This window comes from Oryctolagus cuniculus, chromosome 3, assembly GCF_964237555.1.
Source record: "Oryctolagus cuniculus chromosome 3, mOryCun1.1, whole genome shotgun sequence".
NCBI lineage: Eukaryota > Metazoa > Chordata > Mammalia > Lagomorpha > Leporidae > Oryctolagus > Oryctolagus cuniculus.
Window position 1 is genome coordinate 184,469,639 of NC_091434.1, and position 21,227 is coordinate 184,490,865.

Consider the following 21,227-nt stretch of genomic DNA (forward strand, 5'->3'; position numbering starts at 1 on the left):
AAGCAGTGGAAGATGGCCCAGGTCCTTGGGCCCCTGCACCCACGTGGGAGACCTGGAAGAAGCACCTGGCTCCTGGCTTTGGATTGGCGCAGCTCCAACTGTTGCGGCCATTTGGGGAGTGGACCAGCAGATGGAAGACCTCTGTCTCTCTCTCACTCCACCTCTCAAATAAATAAATAAATCTTTTAAAAATGGATAAGTTGCTGACCCGGAGAAAACGTTCATGAAACACGTCCCTGGGAGGAGAAGTGTGCAGAATGTTGTGAGTTCACAGCTGCAGACCATTCGTTAGGACACAGCCTGTTGTAGGGAGTGACTGTGGGCATTCCCTTCACAGGGGAAGGTGCCACGGGTCAGGCTTGAATTGATGTGTCCTGAGCAGCGCTGGCGTCCAGAGGTGTGCGTTCACACACAACAAGGTGCCTCGCATCCCCTTGGGCGGGTGACAAGTGTTCAGGAAAGTCGTGCTTTGCTATGGCAGTGGCAGTGGCACAGCTACCTTGCAAATTGGTCTGAAGTTAAGCCCACACTCTCCCCTGTGGCCAGCAGTTGCACTTCCAGGTGGTCGCCCAGGAGAAAGGAACAAAGAGTATTCCTAACAGCCCACCGGCTACCAGAAGTAGAAAAGTGTTAAAAGCTGATTTGGCCACGGGCGGTATACAACTAAGACTGCCACCGGCAACAGTTCGCACGACAGTCAGAAATGCTGTCCCGCACGGCTCTCGAGAGCACCTGCTCAGCACTAAAATGAAGTGAGAGAAATCCCAGCAGTGGTTGCCTCGGAGGGGCGCTGACCTGGGAGGAATGCGAGCTGTCTTTCTGGAATGATGCAGAGGGTCTCTCTGTTGACAGGAACGTGGGCTGTGTGCGCACATGCGTGCAAACTGTGTGTGAACTTGTTCGTTTCAGTATATTTAATTCTTCGACATCTGCACGTCCAATCTTGCCAGCACCGTTTGTTGAAGACGTTACCCTTGCACCTTACAGTGTATGGTCTGAGCGCTTTTGTCAAGAATCGGTTGGCTGTATGTGCTTGGATTAACTTCTGGGCTCTATTCTCTTCCACTGATCTGTGTCTCCGTTTCTGTGCCAGGAGTTGCCGTAGCTTTGCAGTATGTCTGGAAATCAGGTACTGTGGTGCCTTCAGCGTGGTTTTTCTTGCCTTGGCTACTTAGGGGTTTTGTGGTTCCATGTGAATTTTAGGATTGTTTTTTGTAACTCTGTAAAGAATGCCTTTGGTATTTTGATAGGGATTGCATTGAATCTGTGAAGTGCTTTAGGCAGTATAGGCAGTAGTATAGGCGTTTCAATGATACTGGTTTTCCAAACCATGAGCAAGGAGTGTGTTTGCATTTTGTGTGTCCTTGATGATTTTTTTCATCAATGTTTGATAACTTTCACTTCGGTTAACTTTATTCCTAAGTATTGTATGTTTATTTTGTAACCTGCTGAACTGGTTTATCAATTCCAGCAGCTTTTGAGTGGAGTGTTTGGGTTTTCCATGTACAGCATCACATCATCTGCAAACATGGGTATTTTGACTTCCTTTTTTCCAGTTTAGATGTCTTTTATCTTTCTCTCCTGCACAGTTGCTCTTGCTGATACTTCCAGTACTGCATTGAGTCAGAGTGTGAAAGTGGACATCCTGGCCAGCGCCACGGCTCAATAGGCTAATCCTCCGCCTGCGGTGCCAGCACACTGGGTTCTAGTCCCAGTCGGGGCACCAGATTCTGTCCCAGTCTCTCCTCTTCCTGTCCAGCTCTCTGCTGTGGCTCTCTGCTGTGGAGGATGGCCCAAGTGCTTGGGTCCTGCACCCGCATGGGAGACCAGGAGAAGCACCTGGCTCCTGGCTTCCGATCAGCGCAGTGCACTGGCCGTAGTGGCCATTGGAGGGTGAACCAACGGAAAAGGAAGACCTTTCTCTCTGTCTCTCTCTCTCACTGTCCACTCTGCCTGTCAAAAAAAAAAAAAAAAAAAAGAAAGTGGACATCCTTGTCTTGTTCCAGGTCTGAGGGGAATGCTCTCAGCTTTTCCCCATTCAGTCTGTTATTAGCTGTTGGCTTATGATTTATATATATATATATATATATATATATATATATAACCTTGTAGACTTCGTTTTCATCATGAAGGGGTGTTGAATCTCATTATTTCTCAATTAAAAATAAGCTTGATGGGAGTGGCATTGTGGTATAGTGGGTAAAGCCATGGTCTGCAGTGCCAGCAACCCATATGGACGTAGGTTCAACTCCCAGCTGCCTCACTTCCAGTCTAAACCTCTGCCTGTGAAAGGCAGCAGAAGATGGCCCAAGTACTTGGGCCCCTGCCGTCTGCATGGAGACCTAGGTGAAGTTCCTGGCCCCTTGCTTCCACTTGGCTTAACCTGATCATAGTGACTACCTGGAGAGTAAACCAGTGAATAGGAGATTCTCTCTCTTTCTCTCTCTCTCCCTCCCTCTCTACCTGTCTCCCTCCCTCTCTTTCTGTAACTCTGACTCCAAATAAATAAATCTTTATTAAAAATAAGTTTTATAAGACATGGGAAGGAACAAGAAAATGTGACCCACGATCAGAAGAAATAATCAGTAGAAGCAGACCCACAGATGTTAAAATAACTTGTGCTGAATGTGTTAGAGAAAAAGATGTATTTGGTGGATGAAAGGATGAAGAATTTCAGCAGAGAAATGGAACATATAAAAGGAGCAAAATGAAATTGAAAAGTGCATTATCTAAAAATGCAGACTTTGGGGCCGGCGCTGTGACATAGTGGGTAAAGCCACCACCTGCAGTGCCAGCATCCCATTTGGGTGACAGTTCGAGTCCTACCTGCTCCATTTCCGATCCAACTCTCTGCTATGACCTGGAAAAGCAGTGGAAAATGGCCCAAGGCTGTACTCATGTGAGAGACCCGGAAAAAGCTCCTGGCTTCGGATCAGCACAGCTCCAGCTGGCTGGTTGTTGCAGCCATTTAGGGGGTGAACCAGCGGATGGAAGACTTTTCTCTGTCTCTCCCTCTCACTATTTGTAACTCTACCTCTCAAATAAATAAATAAAATCTTTAAAAAAAGAAACTTGCCGATAGAAAATGCCCAGACTGAAGAACAGGGAGGAAAAAAGAATGAAAACAGCTAAACGTTAGATGCCAGTGTAAGCTCATCTAGCAGCCCTAATTGGGATTCTGGAGGAGGAGAAGTATCTACAGAGATGCAGGTGGAGGATTTTTCAAGATTTATGAAAGCCATCGACTCACGAAGAGTCTGTGTATACAAACACACAGTGAGACTGTATTTCTCAGTCTTTCACAGCCGTCCTAGCCAGTGAATGGCTGCAGGTGACACATGCCACCCCCAGATGTGGCCCGACTAGTCCAGGTTAAGTCCAGGTCACTGATCGACTTGGAGTTCCACAGAGAGAAGCATCATCAGGGAGCTGGATCAAAAGTGGACCAGCCGGGACTTGAATCAACACCCATATGGGAAGTGGGTGCCACGGGCGGAGGCCTAGCCCACTGTGCCACAGCGCCAGCACCAGCTGTCTACTTATTGCTGGGCTTGGCATGTGATGCACCCTTCCTGCAACCACTCAGTGTATGCTTGCCTAGCGAGACTGAGTGGGCTCATCAGACTCAAACAATCAAGATTTCTCTTTGCCTCTGACTCTGAACTCAGGCTGTGCCCACCAGAGCCCAGAAGATGAGTCTGACAATGGCCAGCTACCACCACAGCAGTCAGGAGATGATGATGATGGTGATGAAGACGATGGCGGCAGCCTAGTGGCCCCACGTGGCCATCTTTGAGCATCTTCTCCATGGACCACCAGGAGACCAGCAACACACGATCCCTGCCATGTAGAGGCTGACGACCAGGGGAAGGAGTGCTTGGATGCCATGAAGGGTGACTCACAAATCAGGCCTGGGACAGGGGGTAGGGGGCCAGGGGCTGTTGCTGTCCCAGAGGCATCCCCTCCCTGAGGGTCATTCACACAGGCATGGAATGAAGCCCCCAGAAAAGGGATCAGTCACACACGTGTCCTCTCCCAGAATGGACCCCTCTGCCCCCGCCCTCCTCGGAGCTGGCAGCCGGGCAGGAGCTGCACCTGCCAGTATCCTGTGGGGCTGGGTCTGGGCTCAAAGATGGCTTCAGCACCTCTTGCCTGTGTCTGTCGAGCAGGCCTCTTAACCTCTCCAGACTGCTTCCTCAGCTATAAGAAGGGGTGACAGTACTGCCTTGCACGGTTGCAAGGAAAGCTAACCAGGGACAGACTAGGGCAGTCGTTGGCACAGTGAAGTCCCTTCTTGGGTGTCTGCATCCCGTACCTGGGGAGTCCCAGCACTACTCCTGACCCAGCCTCCTGCTCAGACGCACCCTGAGAGGCAGCAGCAATGACTCCAGGACTGGGCTCCCTGCCCCCCACATGGGAGTCCTGCACTGAGTTCCAGGCTCCTGGCTTTGGTCTGGCCAAACATGGATGCAGGCACAGATGTTGTGGGCATTTGGGGAGTAAACCAGTGGACAAGAGAACTCTCTCTCTCCCCTCCCCCTCTCCTTTTCAAATAAAATGAAGAAGAAAAAATTGAGACACTAGTTAGTCTGCCAGATGCTACCACCCTAGGAAGTTCTCCTTAGAAAACTGCCCCGCCATCCCCGTCATGCCAGTGTGTCTGAGGCTGGCCTGGAATGGGCTGCTGCGTCTGCAGAGGCGGAGCCCACTCCAGCGGTTACACCAGGAGCTCTGAGCTCATCACACTACCCCCAGAGGAAGGCCCTCAGAAAGAACACTCGGCTCAAGGCAGTGAAGAGTGAGACTCAGGAAGGGCCCTAGACTTCTCTGTCAAGACACAGACTCACAGGCGTCCACCCTCAGTGCTGTCCCCAGGGAGCCCTGGGAGCCGAGCTGTGCGGTCTGGCTGAAGTACAACTATAGGAGGATTTCTACGTCTCTGCAGCTGGGTGTGCCAGTGTTTTACCTTGTGTTTCCTTCCTCAGTTGGAAGCAGACAGGGAAACACAGCGATGACCCTGGTGGGGGGGGGGGGGGGGACGTGCTGAGCTGAAAGTGTCCGAGGTGGCTGCGTGGTCCCAGGACACATCAAGGGCAGGGCAGCTGATCTCCCAGGGGGCCCTGACAGCTGCAGGCAGCAGGCTTTGGCTAACTGCACGGAAACTGCAGGTTCACCAGGCCCCCATCTTCTCACACTGCTTCCCTGGACCCCCGGGTGTGGCCAAGGGAAGGTCCTGGGGCCCCAGGTGCCCTCCCCAACTCCCCGTGACAGCAGGGCCCCGCCAAGGCAGCTTCCTCTCCTGTGGTCATTTCTGAAGAACTCCGGTGTGATGCCACATGGGAAGCAGTGGTCCTGCTTTTCAGCCTCCCTGTCTCCAACAGGAGGACACGACAGGACACGGGTAGGAGGTATGGCACCCACCGGAGGCAGCAGCTGACCACTTCCTTCTTAGTGCTCGGCCCCTCAGTGTGCTAGGAGCCCCACTTCACCCCACCCCACCCTCATTTTACACTTCCCTGCATCCCGGGTCCCAGTAAACCCGAACAGGACCCCACAAGCTACCCCTCTCACATGGAACATTGTAAAGCAGAAAGTTAACGACGCCAAGAGGGCAGTGCTGTCTGAACACTGGAAAAAGAGAGCAAAAGGACTGTGCAGAGCCCAGCAGGGCCTGGGTTCCTTAACTCTTCTGGAAATGGGCCACACTCAGTTCCCAGGTCTGCATCTCATCCAGGCCGGGCAGAGAGGGAGTGTGTTTGAGAGGAGGGGCACTGGGAGCCTCCACAGGCCCCAAGGAGACCCAGGGGATCCGGAAGAGGCCAGGAGACCCTTGCCAACTCTTATCCAGCCTAAGAGGATCATCACCTGGTCCTCCCACTTACCCCACCTCACCTCCCCTAAGGCCAGCCACACCACCCCTCAGCTGTGTTCCAGAACATTCTGTGCTTTCTGTGTCCCCTGCTCCCTGTGTGCTCCCTGGATCCCACTGCCTGGCATGGCACCAGCACGTGACAGGTGAGACTGCATTGGTCGTGTCGAGTTGAACAGTAATGAAGGAGCCAGAACTAACCCTTGAACATCTTCAAATAACGTGGTGTCCTTGAAGGATTAAGTGATGTCCTGAGCCCACAGATATGTTTTCTATTCTCAGTTCTACACACTGTACCTGCCACACCAGAAGAAGTGCACTTTTTAAGATTTATTTATTTGAAAGGCAGAGTGAGAGAGGGAAACAGATCTTCCATTGGCTGGTTCACTCCCCTGATGACCACAGCAGCTGGAGCTGAGTCAGGCCAAAGTCAGGAGCCAAAAACTGCATCTGGGTCTCCCTGAGTGGCAGGGACTCAGCCCCGGAGCCGTCATCTGCTGCCTCCAGGGCACATTAGCAGGGAGCTGGGTCAGAAGCAGAGGCGCCAGGACTCGAACTGGCGCTCTGATCCGGGATTGGGTGTCCCACACAGCAGCTCATCCCACTGCACCAAGACTGGGGCATGGAGACATCTGCCTGGTGTCCCCTGCACCGGCAGAGGACACATGCCCCTCTGCTGTTCCCCCTAGGACAGATGCCAGCAGACTTCTTGGGATGCCAGTCATCTCTTTATTCCGTTAGTGACCAAGACAACAGCACCGCGGACATAGCAGGGGCCCTGCCCGAGAACCCCAAGCCAGGCAGAGAGAGTGGATGCAGGGGACTGGCCGAGGTGGGAGAGACCCCATCAGGGACAGTGGGCCTGCTGGGCCACAGCAACCCGATCGGTCCCCGCCCTGCCCTACCCAAAGCACCAGAGCTGCAGTAAGGAGGGAATGACCTGGGGGGCTGGCTAAGGCGGACTGAGCTTGAGAGGGGGACTGTGCCTGCGCCTGCGTGAGTATGGGGGACAGATGTCTACAGTATTTAGCATCAGGGATTTAACTGCTGAGCCACAGGACCTGCCTGGGGACACAGGAGACCAGGAGCTCGGGGGCCTGGGAGAGGGGCCGGGGCAGAGACCACCCCCATCCCCCCAGCTACTTCACCTCGGAGAGGCCAGCAGCTCTGCTGGAGGCAGGTCTCGGAGCCAGAGCTGGCGCGCTCAGGCCTGGGCGGAGGGGCAGCCTCTGGCCCGACCCCCCTCATGTGTAGGCCATCTTGCTGCACACCCACGGCCGGGTCATCAGGCACTCGGTCGACACCAGCCTGGTGGGTTCCACGAAGACGCACTCGCCGGGGCCCGAGATGGTGAATCTGCAGCCAGAAGAGAACAGACCAGGTGCTCACGACCAGCCTCCCTCGCAGCTGGGCACGGTCATGGGACGGAGTTCTGGCCAGTGGGGCCAGGACGGCCCGGGCACGCCCTCCCCTCGCCAGCCCCGGGTTCAGGCTGAATGGGCTGTGGAGGAGCTGGCAGAGCCTGGGCTCCGACTCCAGGGAGCTTTGATGGTGCGTGGGGCAGAGCCACCTCCCCAGGAGGCAGAGAAGGGGATCCCCTCCCGGGAAAGGGTGTCTGCCACGCACACTGGACCCAGAGACCACTGTCCCCGGCTTGCACAAAACCAAGTGTTGCTCTCTGGGGAGTTAGGGGTGCTCCAAGCTAAGCTCGGTGGCCAGAAGATGAAGCCTCAGCTCACGTGTCCGGATCAAACGGGTCCCCGTTGACCCAGTGGAACTCATCCCCAACTCTGCGCAGGCCAATCCAGGGCTCCCTCCGCGTGAACTTGAACATAAACTCCTGCACCCGGGAAAGAGGGAAAACTTGGAGTCAGACGCTCGCTCATTCCAAAGCCAACCTCTGCTTGGAAGATCCTGGCTCCCAGGGTGGACAGACAACTGCAGGATGGCTGATGTCCCACCCCATCCCAAGAGGGCGGAGCCAGGCTCACGGACTCCCTTGCAGTCACACTGCTGAGACGCAGCTCCGCCAGCTGTCTCCCACAGCCTGAAGGGGTGCACGCCGGGGCCCCAGCCGCACTGGGCTGCTTCTCGAGCTCGGTGGTCCCAGCGTGCTGGCTCTCCTGACCTGCAGGAGGCCTGGGGGTTGCCTGCTGATGGACTCAGACGAACTGTACTTCTAACTGCCTACTTCCGGACTTAGGCCAACATACAGTGATTTTTAGATAATCTGCTAGTTTGGATGGCCACACCACTGTGGTTCAAAAGCCACAATGGCCAGGAGAGAATTAATTGTGTTTCTCTTATTATTTTACATGAAAGGCAAACAGAGATCTCCTATCCGGCCTGCTCTTCAAATGACCCCAACAGCCAGGGGAGGCCATGCAAAACCAGGACCCAGGAACTCTGAGCCTCCCACGTGGTGACAGGGACCTGTTGCCTCCCAGGGTGTGCCTTAGCAGCAGGAAGCTGGAGCGGGCTGAGCCGAGACCAAGCCCAGGCACTGTGATCTGGGATGCCGGCCTCCCTAGCAGCATCCTCAGCACTGTGCCGAATGCCTGCCCCATCACTTTTTTTTCATTTGGTTTTTTGAAAGGCAATTTGATACAGATCTTCCATCTGCTAGTTCATTTCCCAAATGCCATGATGGCCAGGGCTGGGCCAGGCCAAAGCCAGAAGCCTGGAGCTCCATCTGGGTCTCCCACATGGGTGGCAGGAGCCCGCTACTTGGGCCACCCTCCACTGCCTTCCCAGGCACGTTAGCAGGGAGCTGGGTCAGAGTGGAGCAGCCGGGACTCGAAGCAGCGCTCCAGCACAGGATGCCGGCACTGCAGGCAGCAGCCTAGTTCATTGTGCCACAACAGCGCCGCCTCACGTGTCTTCTGATTCGACTATCTGGGGTGTTTCCAGTTGAAAATCAGAATGTGTTTTCACATTTCACAAGTGTGCTTGTATTTTCAAGTTCTTGCATCTTACTGCATTTAGCTCAGTCTGTGGCCTTGACAGTGGACATGGAAATAGCTGCTAGGTGACCTGCTCAGCCCCTTGGGACTCACTTGCCCACCAGGGCTGCACAGTGGCTGCGGGCTCTGGGGACACGTCACAGGGGCACACCGCAGGCTTGGGGAGTGGCTTTCCCCAGAGTCGAGGGCAGGGGTACTGAGAGCCCTCCAGCCTCAACCCCACGACACTCACCAGCTCCTTCTGGCTCTGAATCACAGCCAGGGCGGCCTCGTGAGAGTGGCAGTACTGCCTGCCCGTGTTCCAGTCTCTCGGCTCCTCGGAGAAGAAGTAGCATTTCCTTCCGTAGAGCAGCCAGTCCTCCGGGCAGGGCGCTTCACACTTGATACAGCCCTTGGAAGCTGCAGGGAGGAGGGGAAGGGCTCAGGACCAGCCGCGGTGCCCAGCCACGGCCTTGCCCCTCCCACCCCAGCCCACCCCCTCTGCAGCTCCTCCACCTACCTCGACCTTGGGGCCCTTCAGCGACAGTGCTGAGGCGAGAGGCTGGGGACTGAGTGGGGAGAGGAGGGGCTTTGGGAGGCTCACGGGTTCATCACCTTGAGGGAGCGCACCAGGTTACTCCTGGGTTACAGTCTTTGCTGTCGGAGCTCCCCAAGGCATGGAACCCCAGAAACTCAGGAAGGGAACTGGAAGCCAGGCAGCCTCTCTCTGCAGCAGGAAGGTTGGGCGCCCTCATTACCCACGCCCTCCCTCACTGGCTGGCTACACAGCCCATCCTACACCTCAGCCGTGGAGCGCAGATCTGAATCCCAGCCTGCTCTCCTGCCCCTAGACCTACCGTCTAGCTCCTGTCCTCAGGAGAGACCCAGAGTAAACCTGTCCCATCTGCTACCTCCCACCTGAGGGAGGACCCCAGGCTCCCCCCATCCTGGCTTCTCCCGCGCCTCCCCTAGGGTCTGCTCTCTGTCCCGCCTGCTCACGACTGGACCCCACTGTGCCCCCGAAACTCTGCAATGGGGCAGACGGGGCATAACAGCTGCGGCTCTGCCAGCAGCAACAGTGACACTGATGTCACGGCCTCTCCAGTCTGCAGACTGCTTCAGTGAACGCGCTGCAGCCCCGTGCACTTGCGCACGTCCCTGGGTTCCTGGGGAAGACGCCTGGGGCGGCCGTCGGATTCTCGAAGGGCCTCCCTGCCGAGAGGAGGTCAGCCACGCTCAGCCTCCTGTCCTGTGAGCTGCTTGCAAGCCAGGGCTCACTCGTGCCCACACACGCGGAAAGCACTTTTGGAGCGCAAACACAGAAACACAGTTACTTCTTCAGCGTGCATGTCATTTGCTCTGGCTCATCATCGGAGTTTTTAAAGACTAATTCTAATCTTGATTTTTTTTTCCTATCTGCCGCACGCGGTTGTGTCTTAGGATTGTGACAGCTGCAAATTCTATAAGCATATTTTTTGTTTTCATACAAATGATTGGTTGTCCCCACTGGTGCTCACTGGGACAGTGGGCAGTGCTGCCTGGACTGCTGCACTCAGCCCTGGGCACAAGAGACGGTGTCAGTCCCTCCCTCCTCTCTCCCTCTGCTGGCTCCTTAGATCATGGCCCAGTACGCAGGAGGGCTCAGTAAATGTTTGTGTTCAAGCCCGTCATCCCCAGATGGTCTTCTCCAGTCCTCCCAGACCACCTGCCCCACGCACTGCGGGTTTCTTCCAAGTTCTCACAGCATCTAGGAAACAATACTTAGGTAGCACCTCTGCTTCACCCGCACGGCTTAATAAAAGGGATGTGGGGGTAGGCTCTTGGCCTAGCAGTGAAGACCCTCCTGGGGATGCCTACATCCCGTGTCAGAGTGCCCGGGTTTGAGTCCGAGGTCTGCTTCCAGGTTCAGCTTCCTGCTGATGTGCACCCCAGGAAAGAGCATGTGACGGCTCGAGTACTCAGGTCTCTGCCCGCCACGTGGGAGACCCTGGCTGAATTCCAGGTTCCTAGCCTCAGCCTGCCCCAGCCCCAGCCGTTGTGGACATTCAGGAAGCAAACCAGTGGATGGCACTCGCTCACTCTCTCTGCCTTCCTCCCTCCTTCCCTCTCAAATAAATGAGCAAATCAGTGGAGATGGAAAAGGTGGGAAAAGTAATAAAAATGACAGAGCAGGTACAGTCCACGCGTCAGTGTATTACGGTAGGCAGAAATCTCCGACGGCAGACACAGCACTTTACTTACCTGTCCCCTGCAGAACCGCTCCGTGACCTGCTAGCATGCTTCGGACAGGAGTGTTACATGCAATGGCACAAAGGCTGGCATGCACGCTCACCCAAGATGCTCATCACCACCAGGATGGCGAACAGAAGCACAGCAATGGCCCCCAGCAGGAGCCGCGTGGTGGTGTCTGAGGAGAAGAGACAGAGGTCATTCTCTGGCCGCGCACCCCAGGCCCCACAGTGAGAAGCCTGGCGGCTGGAGCTGGGTGATGTGGTGTAGCAAGCCCCCCGCCTGTGCTCCGCCCCGGCTTCCAGCCACACGGGCTCCCAAGGCCCTGCGGTGCCCTCACGGGGTGCCCTGCCCTGCATCGTTGCTCCCCATGTCCTCTTCTCCAGGCACCTCCTGACACCCGCCCACCCGGCACCATCCGTCCCCTCCCCTCAGTAAAACCCTTCTGGTCTGTGGGCCTCCCTTTTCGTCTGTGCTCGCTTCCTGTCATCACTCAGCATTCCTAGTTTGTATTTCACAAAGGCACTCTTTTCAACATTCAACACAGGGTTTTTTCAAAGACTTTTTTTTCATTGTGGTAGAATATATATATATATATATATATATACACACACATATACATACACACACACACAAAATGTACTTAGCCATTTTTAAAAAAGATTTGTATTTATTTGAAAGGCAGAGTTACAGATAGAGGAAGAAATGGGGCAGGGGGGCTCTTCCAGCTACTGATTCACACCCCAAATGGCCACAATGGACCAGGCTAAAACCAGGAGCCAGCCGGTGCCGCGGCTCAATAGGCTAATCCTCCGCCTACGGTGCTGGCACACCAGGTTCTAGTCCCGGTCAGGGCGCTGGATTCTGTCCCGGTTGCCCCTCTTCCAGGCCAGCTCTCTGCTGTGGCCCGGGAGTGCAGAGGAGGATGGCCCAGGTCCTTGGGCCCTGCACCCCATGGGAGACCAGGAGAAGCACCTGGCTCCTGCCTTCGGATCAGCAAAAGGAAGACCTTTTTCTCTGTCTCTCTCTCACACTGTCCACTCTGCCTGTAAAAAAAAAAAAAAAAAAAAAAAAAAAACAGGAGCCAGGAACTCCATCCAGTTCTCCAAGAGCCAGGAGCTTCTCCCAGGTCTCCCACGTGGGTGCAGGAGTCCAAGCACTTGGGCCATCCTCCGCTGCTTTCTCAGGTGCATTAGCAGGGAGCTGGGTCAGAAGTGTCACAGCCAGGAGTCAAACCAGTGCTTCTATGGGATGCCGGCATCGCAGGCAGCGGCTTAACCAGCTGTACCACAGTGCTGGCCACTTTAGCCATTTTTTAAGTGTTCACTTGGTGGTGGTAAGGTCACCACATTGTATAACCATCACCACTGTCTACTTGCACACTTGTCCAGCCTCCCAGACTGGCACCCGGTACCCATGGGTTCCTCTCCACTGCCCTCCCCAGCCCTGGCAGTCGCCTCTGCTTTCTGTCCTCTGAAGTCGCCTGCTCCAATGTTTCATATAAGGGGCTCCTACAGCGTTGCCCTTCGGAGTCTGGCTGATTGCAATTAGCGTGTGCTTTCCAGGGTCCTCATGGGGCAGCAGGTGTCTGACCTCACTCCCTTCTACGGCTTAGGAGTGCCCACTGTGTGGCTGTGCCGCATCGCGCTCACCGGTGAGTCCCCTGCACTCACTCCTAAGCCAGCTGCAGGAAGTCTCTCGGAGACTGCTTTCAGTTCTTGGGTGGGTGCTGGGAGTGCTTGCTGGATGACAGGGTGCTGCTCACTTTTTGAGGAGCTGCCAAGTGGTCGTGCACGGTGGCGGGCCCGGCTTACAGTCCCGCCTGCGTGTGCGAGCCGGCCGGTCTCTCTCCACCCTCGTCCCCGCGTGCGAGCCTGCGGTCTCCCCCATCCTCACCATCACTTGCTGGTCTTCACTTTCTGTTATCTTAGGCATTCGTAGGTGTGAACTCCCTTTTAAAGGTGTTTTTGTTTGGACTCTTTGACTAGTCAGGTCAATCAAAGTTGTGCATGAGGGGCTGACACAGTGGCGCAGTAGGTTAATCCTCCGCCTGTGGCACCAGCATCCCGTATGGGCACCGGTTCCAGTCCTGGCTGCTCCTCTTCTGATCCAGCTCTCTGCTGTGGCCAGGAGGGCAGTGGAGGATGGCCCAAGTGCTTGGGCCCCTGCACCCATGTGGGAGACCTGGAAGAAGCACCTGGCTCCTGGCTTTGGAACAGCGCAGCTCCAGCCATTGCGGTCTGTTGGGGAATGAACCAGGGGATAGAAGACCTCTCTCTCTCTCTCTCCCTCTCACTGTCTGTAACTCTACCTCTCCAATAAATAAATAAAATCTTAAAAAAAAAAAAAAGTCGTGCATGAGTGTGGGTGCAGCCAGGGCGCCGTCCTCCGTGATGATGTAAGCTCCAACACGGAGAGGACGGGGTCGCCGCCATGTGTCACCCTGTTGTCCAAGCGCATGGTCACGCGTTGTCCTGCATCTGCTCTGCAGTTGGCCAAGGATTTGGGAAAGAAACCTGTTTCCATCGTTAAGGATAGTCAGAAAAGCATGGATTTAAAGCATCCAGAACTTTTGGAAGTCTCCACGTAAGGAACTCCTAATGACACTGCCCCTTGTCAAGCAGCCGCTGGAGTTCCTGCAGCTGACTTTGGTACCAGCTCCAGTTCTCTGAATGGCAGGTGCAGGTCAGTACTGCGCCACTTTCCCAGCTGAGACATAACTTGCTGCCTTCCACCCAACGATGAAGAATCAATTCTCTGCACACTCCCACCCCAGCCTGCCCGCTCACCTCCACACTCTCTCTGTCAGTCTGTGTGTGGTTCTCGCTCTGTGTCCTACTGTGTGACGGCCTACGGGGCACTCCCACCCCAGCCTGACGCTTACCTCCACTCTCTTCTCTCTGTCAGTCTGTGTGTGGTTCTCGCTCTGTGTCCTACTGTGTGAGGGCCTACGGGGCACTCCCACCCCAGCCTTCCCGCTCACCTCCACTCTGTCAGTCTGTGTGTGGTTCTCGCTCTGTGTCCTGTGATGAGGGCCTACGGGGCACTCCTACCCCAGCCTTCCCGCTCACCTCCACTCTCTCTCCCCGTCAGTCTGTGTGTGGTGCTTGCTCTGTGTCCTACTGTGTGAGGGCCTACGGGGCACACCTACCCCAGCCTGCCCACTCACCTCCACTCTGTCAGTCTGTGTGTGGTACTCGCTCTGTGTCCTGTGATGAGGGCCTACGGGGCACACCTACCCCAGCTTGCCTGCTCACCTCCACTCTCTCTCCATCAGTCTGTGTGTGGTTCTCGCTCTGTGTCCTCCTGTGTGACGGCCTACGGGGCACTCCTACCCCAGCCTTCCCGCTCACCTCCACTCTCTCTGTCAGTCTGTGTGTGGTTCTCGCTCTGTGTCCTACTGTGTGACGGCCTACAGGGCACTCCCAGAAAAGCCACACAGGTATCAGGATAACCTCTTTCCCACAAACCTCCAGTCTGCCTGTTAGTTAACTGTGGCCTTCTTTGTCCTTTGCTTAGTCTTCTGTGTGCTCACCAGCATTTTAACCCGCAAACTCCTCTTAGATTACAGGACTGCTTCAGGAATTGGATGTATTTCGCCTTTGGCTGAGCCAGTTCGGCTATCAAATGCTGCGGGCTTGAACAGTAGACATGTCTCTCTCACAGTTCTGGGGGTGCTCGTGGGACTGGGCTAGGGCTCTTCTACTTGCCGACGGCTGCTGCTCCCCCCTGGGGGAAAGGAAGCTCTGGTCTACTCCTCCTCAAAGGGCACTCGGCCCACCCCAGGAGTTACCTCATGACCCGCTCTAACCCTGTTTACCTCCCAAAGGCCCTACCTCCTTAATGCTATCCCATGGGGTTAGGGATTCAGCATGCGGACATGGGGAAGAGACAGCCGGTCTGTCACCTGCTCAGGGAACGACCCCCTGCAGCCCTCTCACCTGCTCCAATCTGACCGTCGCTTCCCAAGCCCAGCTCCACCCTGGGATCTCCCATCCCACACCCTGAGGATTTCTCTGGCCATCTCCTGGGTTGCTTCTCTAGCAGCTTCTCTCGCCCATGTCTTCCTCCTGTCTTACTCATTTCAGTGGGGCCTATCTGCCAACAGCTGCCCAAGACTCCCGAGAAGCACCGCACAGCACAGCACAGCTGCAAGGAGCGAAGCCTCTCACTAGGTGCCCTGCTGCATGATCTCCGGACTCACGGCCTCAGAGGCCTGCGTCTCCTGGGTCAGCAGTGGCTCTCCCACAGAGCGGGAGCGCACTGCATAACTGTTTACCAGCGCCAGTGTTGCTGTCGGAGAAAAGTCTAAGTCTGTCCTTGTCCATTATCCTTCAAAGTTGAATTGCTTGATCTTCCCATCTCTGGAATCTTGCCGATCTTTCCTGATCTCCAGGATGCTACACCACTCCGCCGTGCATGGTGCGTCTACTCGAGCAGGCAGCAGGCCTTGCGTGCGGAAAGGCACGTCCTTTGGTTCCAGGAACCCTCCTTTGCTTGTGTCACTGATTCCCTCTCTGTGTTCTAACTTCCCTCTGGGGGTCATATTACTCAAATGTTGAATCTCCTGGATGGATCCTCCAAATTTCTCACCTCTTTTCTCTTGTTTGCTTTCTCTGCCTTTTTGCTATATTTCCTGGAAGATATCTCCACTTTCTCTTCCTACCCTTCTACTGGGTTTTTCATTTCTGCAATCATACTTTAACTTCCAACACACTGCTGCTGTTGCCGTGGTTCTGTGAAGACCCCCTCTCAAAAGCCGTGGCCTGCAGCACCAGCATCCCACATGGGCACCGGTTTGAATCCCAGCTGCTCCACTTCCAATCCAGCTCCCTGCTAATGCACCTGGGAAAGCAGTGGAAGACGGCCCAGGTGCTTGGGCATCTTCACCCCCTGCCGACAGCCGCGGAGCCTTGGAGCCCTCTCCTGTGACTAGTGTGGCTTCCGTGCCTCCCAGTGCGCTGAAGCCAGTCACCACTCAGCCATGTGCTCCCGGCTCCCAGTTCTGTTGCCAGTGCGCCCTCTCCTGTCACTGTTGTTTTCATGGCTTAAAAGTCTGTGCTGTTGTATTACTGGGCTTCTGAGTGGGGAGAGGGTGAAGGCGTGGATGCAGTCTGTCATCCTGGCCTGCAAGTCCAACAGACGGCAGTCCTTCCTGAGCAAGGGGTGGGCTGCTGGGGCCCAGGAGTCCTGGTGGGTGACTGCAAGCCTGCCCTCCTCTTGCCGCACCATTGCTGGAGGCAGCTTCGTCACAGGCTCACCCCTCGGAGCTGCGTGGCGTCTGCCTGGGGCAGGTCACCGTACGCAGCCTCCCTCCTCCTTCCTCCCGTGCCAGCTCATGTGCTGCTCTCACCCTGGTCCCGTTACCCCTCCTTTTAAGGATGTATATTTCTTCTAAAGATTTATTTATCTGAAAGAGTGGCAGAGAAGGAGAGAAAGAGATCTTCCATCTGCTGGTTCATTCCCCGAATACCCAGAACACTCAGGGCTTTCCCAGGCTGAAACCAGGAGCCAGGAACTCCATCAGGGTCTCCCATGTGACTATCAGAGGCCCAAGGACTTGGGCCATCCTCTGCTGCCTCCCAGGTGCATTAGCAGGGAGCTGGACTGGAAGTGGAGCAGCTGGGACTCGACACTCCAACATGGGGAAGAGTTCTCTGGACACCGCGCCGTGGAGAGAAAGAACATGCTAGGGAGTCCCAACTCCTTGCGTGCTGTCTGCCCTCAGCGAGAAGACGACCCTAAACAATGGTGTGCGCCTTTCCAGGGGTGCCCTCGCAAGGCCATACGCGGGTGCAACAGCAGCTCCCTCGGGTCTGGGGGCTGGAAGTGCAACAACAAGGTGTCAGCAGAGCCACGCTCGCTCTGGGGGCTGCCTGTTCCCAGCTCCCCGTGGTCTCTGTCCGGCCAGCACACGACACTCCCTGTCCTCTCAGGACACCCGTTCATGGCCTGCCATGACTGTGTGTCCATACAGGGTCACAGCCTGAGGTACTGCGGGGCAGGACTCTGGTGTATCCTTCTGACGGCTCCATCTGAGTTCTCCCGAAAGGTCAGGTGTCATTCCCACTGTACTGAGGTCCACGCTTGTATTCGATGGGCCTTGAGGGTGCAGTTTGCTTAGGTTCCTAAATGTGGGTGATGTAGCCAAATAGTAGAAGGAGCAGCTTCGGGGGACAGCCTCACTCCCAGGGCCAGACAGTGTCCCGTCACCCTCACACCCACACCCCCAGAAGGCCCCTGGCTGACGTCTCGGAGCCGTCGGGCACAGCCCAGCGAGCACAAGCTTGACTATTAAAAACTATCGGATGGGGAGCTTGGCCATTTCTGGGTTTTTCAGAGGCCTTTCTAAATGCATGTGTGTGGTTTTGACCAGGAAGCTGTGGGTTGAGGCCTAATCAGGACACTTTCAACATTAAAAATTCAGAATCAGTGAGCACCGACAAATCCATAGCCTGTGGTCTGCAGAGTCACCACGTCCCCTCTCCCGCCCCCGTCCCGGTCACCTCCAGAACCCAGAACCTGGGCAGGAGCTCAGGGTCACCCCTCCCACCTGTACCCACAGGCTGGGGGTGGGGGTGGGGGTTCCATCCTGGGAACTTCTGCTCAGCTGTCTGCTTACAGAGCCAGTTGTCCATCTGAGGACAGTCTGAAAGCCCCGGGCGCACACCCCAGCTCTCTGATTGGAGGAGGGGACACCTGGCCATCCCAGAAGTGGCAGGCTGCCTAGCAGCCGGGGCGAGATCACCACGGCTAGCCTCCGAGGGCCTGATGTCCTCCATCAGTGAGGAAAGGGGAGACCTTCCACGTCACTGAAGCTTCATGACAAACCCCACGGCGGTCTCTTGTGTTAGCTACCAAGGCGTGTCCCTAGGCAGACGCTGCGGCCCTCACCTATAAGAAAATGGGCCCACCCCCTGCAAGGGGACAGGTGTCGATTCAACACCACAGCTGCCGTCCAGGCCCTCGGCATGGGGCCGGCACGCCGTAGGTGCTGGAGAAGTGCTCGGCACACCGTAGGCAGCAGCACAGACCCCTAGGAGCACACAGCTTGGCCTAGTCGAGAAGTCAAAGGGCCTTTGTCTGTAGCCGTGGGAGGCGCAAAGTCTCAAACCCTGCCAGCCACGCTGCTGCAAGCTCTGCACCCTCACGGTGTCAGCCCTGCACTGGGAGCTCAGCAGGTGCAGGGCTGTGCCCGATGTTACAGAATAAATGGGTGTGCGAGGCCAGCGTACAGGCCAGCACCGGCAGCTCAGTAACTGCCTGGGAAGGTCCAGTCCTGGCCTGGGAGTCCCGGCCCGGAGTCCCTTGGGGAACCAGCAGAGGCGCTCGGGCTCCAGCCCTGAGACTTCTGTGGGAGCATCCACAGGCCCGAGGTGCCAGCACCCAGGACCCACAGCCTGCAAAGGCTGGGGAGGAGATGGAGGGAACAGCAGTGGGCGGGAGCCGCAGAGCGAGGCCAGGCAGGGAGCCAGGCAGGCCGGGTGAGACGAGGCTGGCCGGCAGGTAGACACCAAGCAGCCCGAGGGGGTCTCTGAGTCACCTGCCCGTCCAGGGCGCAGCCCCTTCTCCAGCCTAACGGCAGGTGGGCAGCCCGGGGCAGAAGCAGGGAGCAGGCCCTCTGGGGGTCAGGGTTACAGTTAGTGTAGACCTTGCAGAAATGCCAGTGAGGGACTGAAACAGCTTGGGTAGGAGGGGAGCATGGGGGTCACAGGGCAAACCCAGCCAGCCACCAGCAGGGGGCGTTGTCCGCCTCACTTCCACCCAGCCCAGAGCTCTCATCAGTCCTTCCACTTGCTGTGTCTCCTTTGTCCCCAGCCAGCATCCGGCCACCTGCCCGCTGCCCCTTCTTCACAGCCCCCAATGCGCTCCCTCCTCAGCCCGGAGCTGCCTGGTGCAGGTGCTGGGGCCAGCCCTCCCCTCCCCCCGACCTCCAGGCGGGCTCCACCTTGGAGCCGCCACCAGTGGTCCGAGGGCAGCTGCACCGTCTCAGCCCCTCTACAGCTTCTTCAGAGCAGAGTCCAAACCCCAGCAAGGCCCAGGTGGTCCCTCAGGGACCCTCCTCACCTGGCCCCCAGCATGCACTCCAGGGCTCAACACTGACACCCCCTCCCGGGACAGGCCAGCGTGACCACCAGGCCCCTGAACATGTCACTCCCTGGGGCCTGGTACCCTGTTTCCTCTTCTCTCCACTCCTAAGTGGTCACCTACTCCAGGAAGCCCTCCTTTCCTGACACTCCCTCCTTAAGGACAGCTGGCCCAGGCTCTGGGCTCCCCTAGTTAGTGCTGCCCAGGTCCTCCTCAGCCCCTGGGGATCCAAGGCGCACCCTGACAGCCCTCAGGAGAGCCAGCTCGCTAGCCCTGGCGCGCTCCCTGCCAGCTCCATCTCCCACAGCACACACCAGCAGCCAACACAAGTTTCCTGAAAGAACTCCAACTTGAACCCTACTTCCCACGTTGGTTACTGCTTCCTGGCGAGCCCGGAGCCCGTCCGAGTGGAAGGGGGTGGGGGCAACCCATGACCTTGCCAGGAAGAGCCCCTCGGAGATGCCTCCGGGGCCCGGCGCCACCAGGGCCGCCTCCACCGGCCCGCAGGGCGCCCGCTCCTGTTACTCTGCCCGTAGCATTTCCACTGCCAGATTCAGGCCAGCTTCTCCGGGCGCGGGGAGGGTGGGTGCTGGGCAGGGACGGTCCCCCTTCCCGCACGAGGAAGCGGAGCTCGTCCCAAGGTCAAAAAGGGACTTAGCAGCAGAGGCAGGGTCAAGGCAGTGACCGGAGCGGTCTCCCGTTACCTCCCTGCCCGCGTCGCCTCCACGGAGTGGCGCCTGCCCCGAAATGAATGAATTAGCCGAGTCCCGGCGCTGCGCCGCGCGCCTTCCCCTCCGCGAGGCTGGCCAAGGTGACTGTGACCCGGCGAGGGTCCCCGCTCCGCGCTTACCCTCCAAGGCCGCCTTCCAGCTGGTGCTGCCCTCGTAGCCCGACCCCGATCGCCGCAGCAGCCCCTCGGGCCCGCGGCCCTCGGCCTCGGCCGGCGAGCGCGGCCTGGGCGCGGCGGGGGCGGGCGCGGGGCGCGCGGCGGGGGGCGGCGGCGGCCGGGTCCGCGCTGGGGGCTCGCGGGCCGGCTCCCGGGCGGGCTCCATGCCTGGTGCTCCGCCGCGCCGTGCCCGCGCTCCTGTGCCGGGGTGCGGGGCCCAGCCCGACGCGCACTCGGCGCCCCGCGGGCCCCCCAGGCCGGCCTGGGGTGGGCGAGGGCCGCGGCGCTCGTAGGCCGGGGCTGAGCCCGGCTCCCCGCGCCGCCGCCGTGCGCGCCGCGCCTGCCCTGGCGGAACCGCGCCGCCTCCGCGGAGTCGGGCGCAGGGGAGGAGCGCGAGGCGGCGCGCGGGAGCCGAGGGCGGGCGGGAGGAGGCGTGGAGAGCGGGGACAGTCCGGGTCCGACCCCGCCACCCGCTCCCTCGCAGGGCGGAAGGCGGACGCTGCGGATCCAGGAGCGCCGGCTTGTAGCCAGGTGGCGGCTGCGTAGCGAGTCCGGCTGCCCCGCTCCTGCAGTCACCTGTGTAACGGGAGCCAAGTTTGCCGGGGCAGCGCAAGGAGACTCGAGGAAGAGGGGTGGTTTCCCTCCGGCCGGCGGCCCGGGAGCCAGAGCAGAGGGGTGGGGGCGGCGCTCGGTCCCTAGACTCCAGAGAAGACCCGGAGCGCACAGCTGGCCGCGGAGCGTCTGCTCAGCCCCAGGGACCCGCCCTGGCAACACCCCCAGTGTAGGTGGCACACTGGAATTAAAGAGGCCGAGGGGTCCCGCGCAGGTGGGTGGCTGACCAAGTGTCTGACTCCCGCCCTGGGCTCCGGCCACGGCCTTTGCTGACCCCTGCTGCTGCTTCGTGGACCCATTCTCGGGCCAGGCTCAAGGCCTCCAGGCCTGGACCTCCCGCCTGATTCCTGGCTCAGCTCCTCTGCCCCTCCCTTGGGGCCAGCCACCCCGGAAGCCTGTCTTCCAGGCTCGAAGAGCCCCCTGCGGGCCTCCCAGCCCCTCCCTCTCAGGCCCCCTCCCTCGGGCTGAGCGCAGCCCTTGGGAAGGCTGCGGGGTCTTCACAGTCTCCTTCCGCCCCTGCGCTGCCGCTCTTCCCCTCTGCTCGGGAGAGCCGGCCCTTGGCCGTCCTGCCCCTGGCTGCAGCCCCCTGGCAGCCCCGTTG

At 57.9% G+C, this 21,227-nt stretch overlaps 1 protein-coding gene across 1 annotated transcript; it reads right to left on the reverse strand.

The window, feature by feature from the left end:
* Positions 1-6,575: 6,575 nt before the first annotated feature.
* CLEC2L (C-type lectin domain family 2 member L) lies at positions 6,576-20,372 on the reverse strand. Its single transcript, XM_008249283.4, has 5 exons — positions 19,979-20,372; positions 11,144-11,218; positions 9,065-9,231; positions 7,609-7,709; positions 6,576-7,225 (listed from the first exon to the last, which is right to left on the reverse strand). The coding sequence occupies exons 1-5, from the start codon at positions 20,178-20,180 to the stop codon at positions 7,114-7,116; spliced, it is 657 nt and encodes a 218-aa protein (XP_008247505.3). The 5' UTR covers positions 20,181-20,372; the 3' UTR covers positions 6,576-7,113.
* Between the last annotated feature and the right edge of the window lie 855 nt (positions 20,373-21,227).

What these genes read in the sequence shown, in the direction of transcription:
- CLEC2L (XM_008249283.4), bottom strand. Translation starts at nt 20,180, where the DNA reads ATGGAGCCCGCCCGGGAGCCGGCCCGCGAGCCCCCAGCGCGGACCCGG. An exon ending in TTCAGAGCCAGAAGGAGCTG is followed by an intron (nt 7,710 to 9,064) that starts GTGAGTGTCGTG and finishes TCCCGGGTGCAG; the next exon opens with GAGTTTATGTTCAAGTTCAC. An exon ending in GACCCGTTTGATCCGGACAC is followed by an intron (nt 7,226 to 7,608) that starts GTGAGCTGAGGC and finishes TTCTGGCTGCAG; the next exon opens with ATTCACCATCTCGGGCCCCG.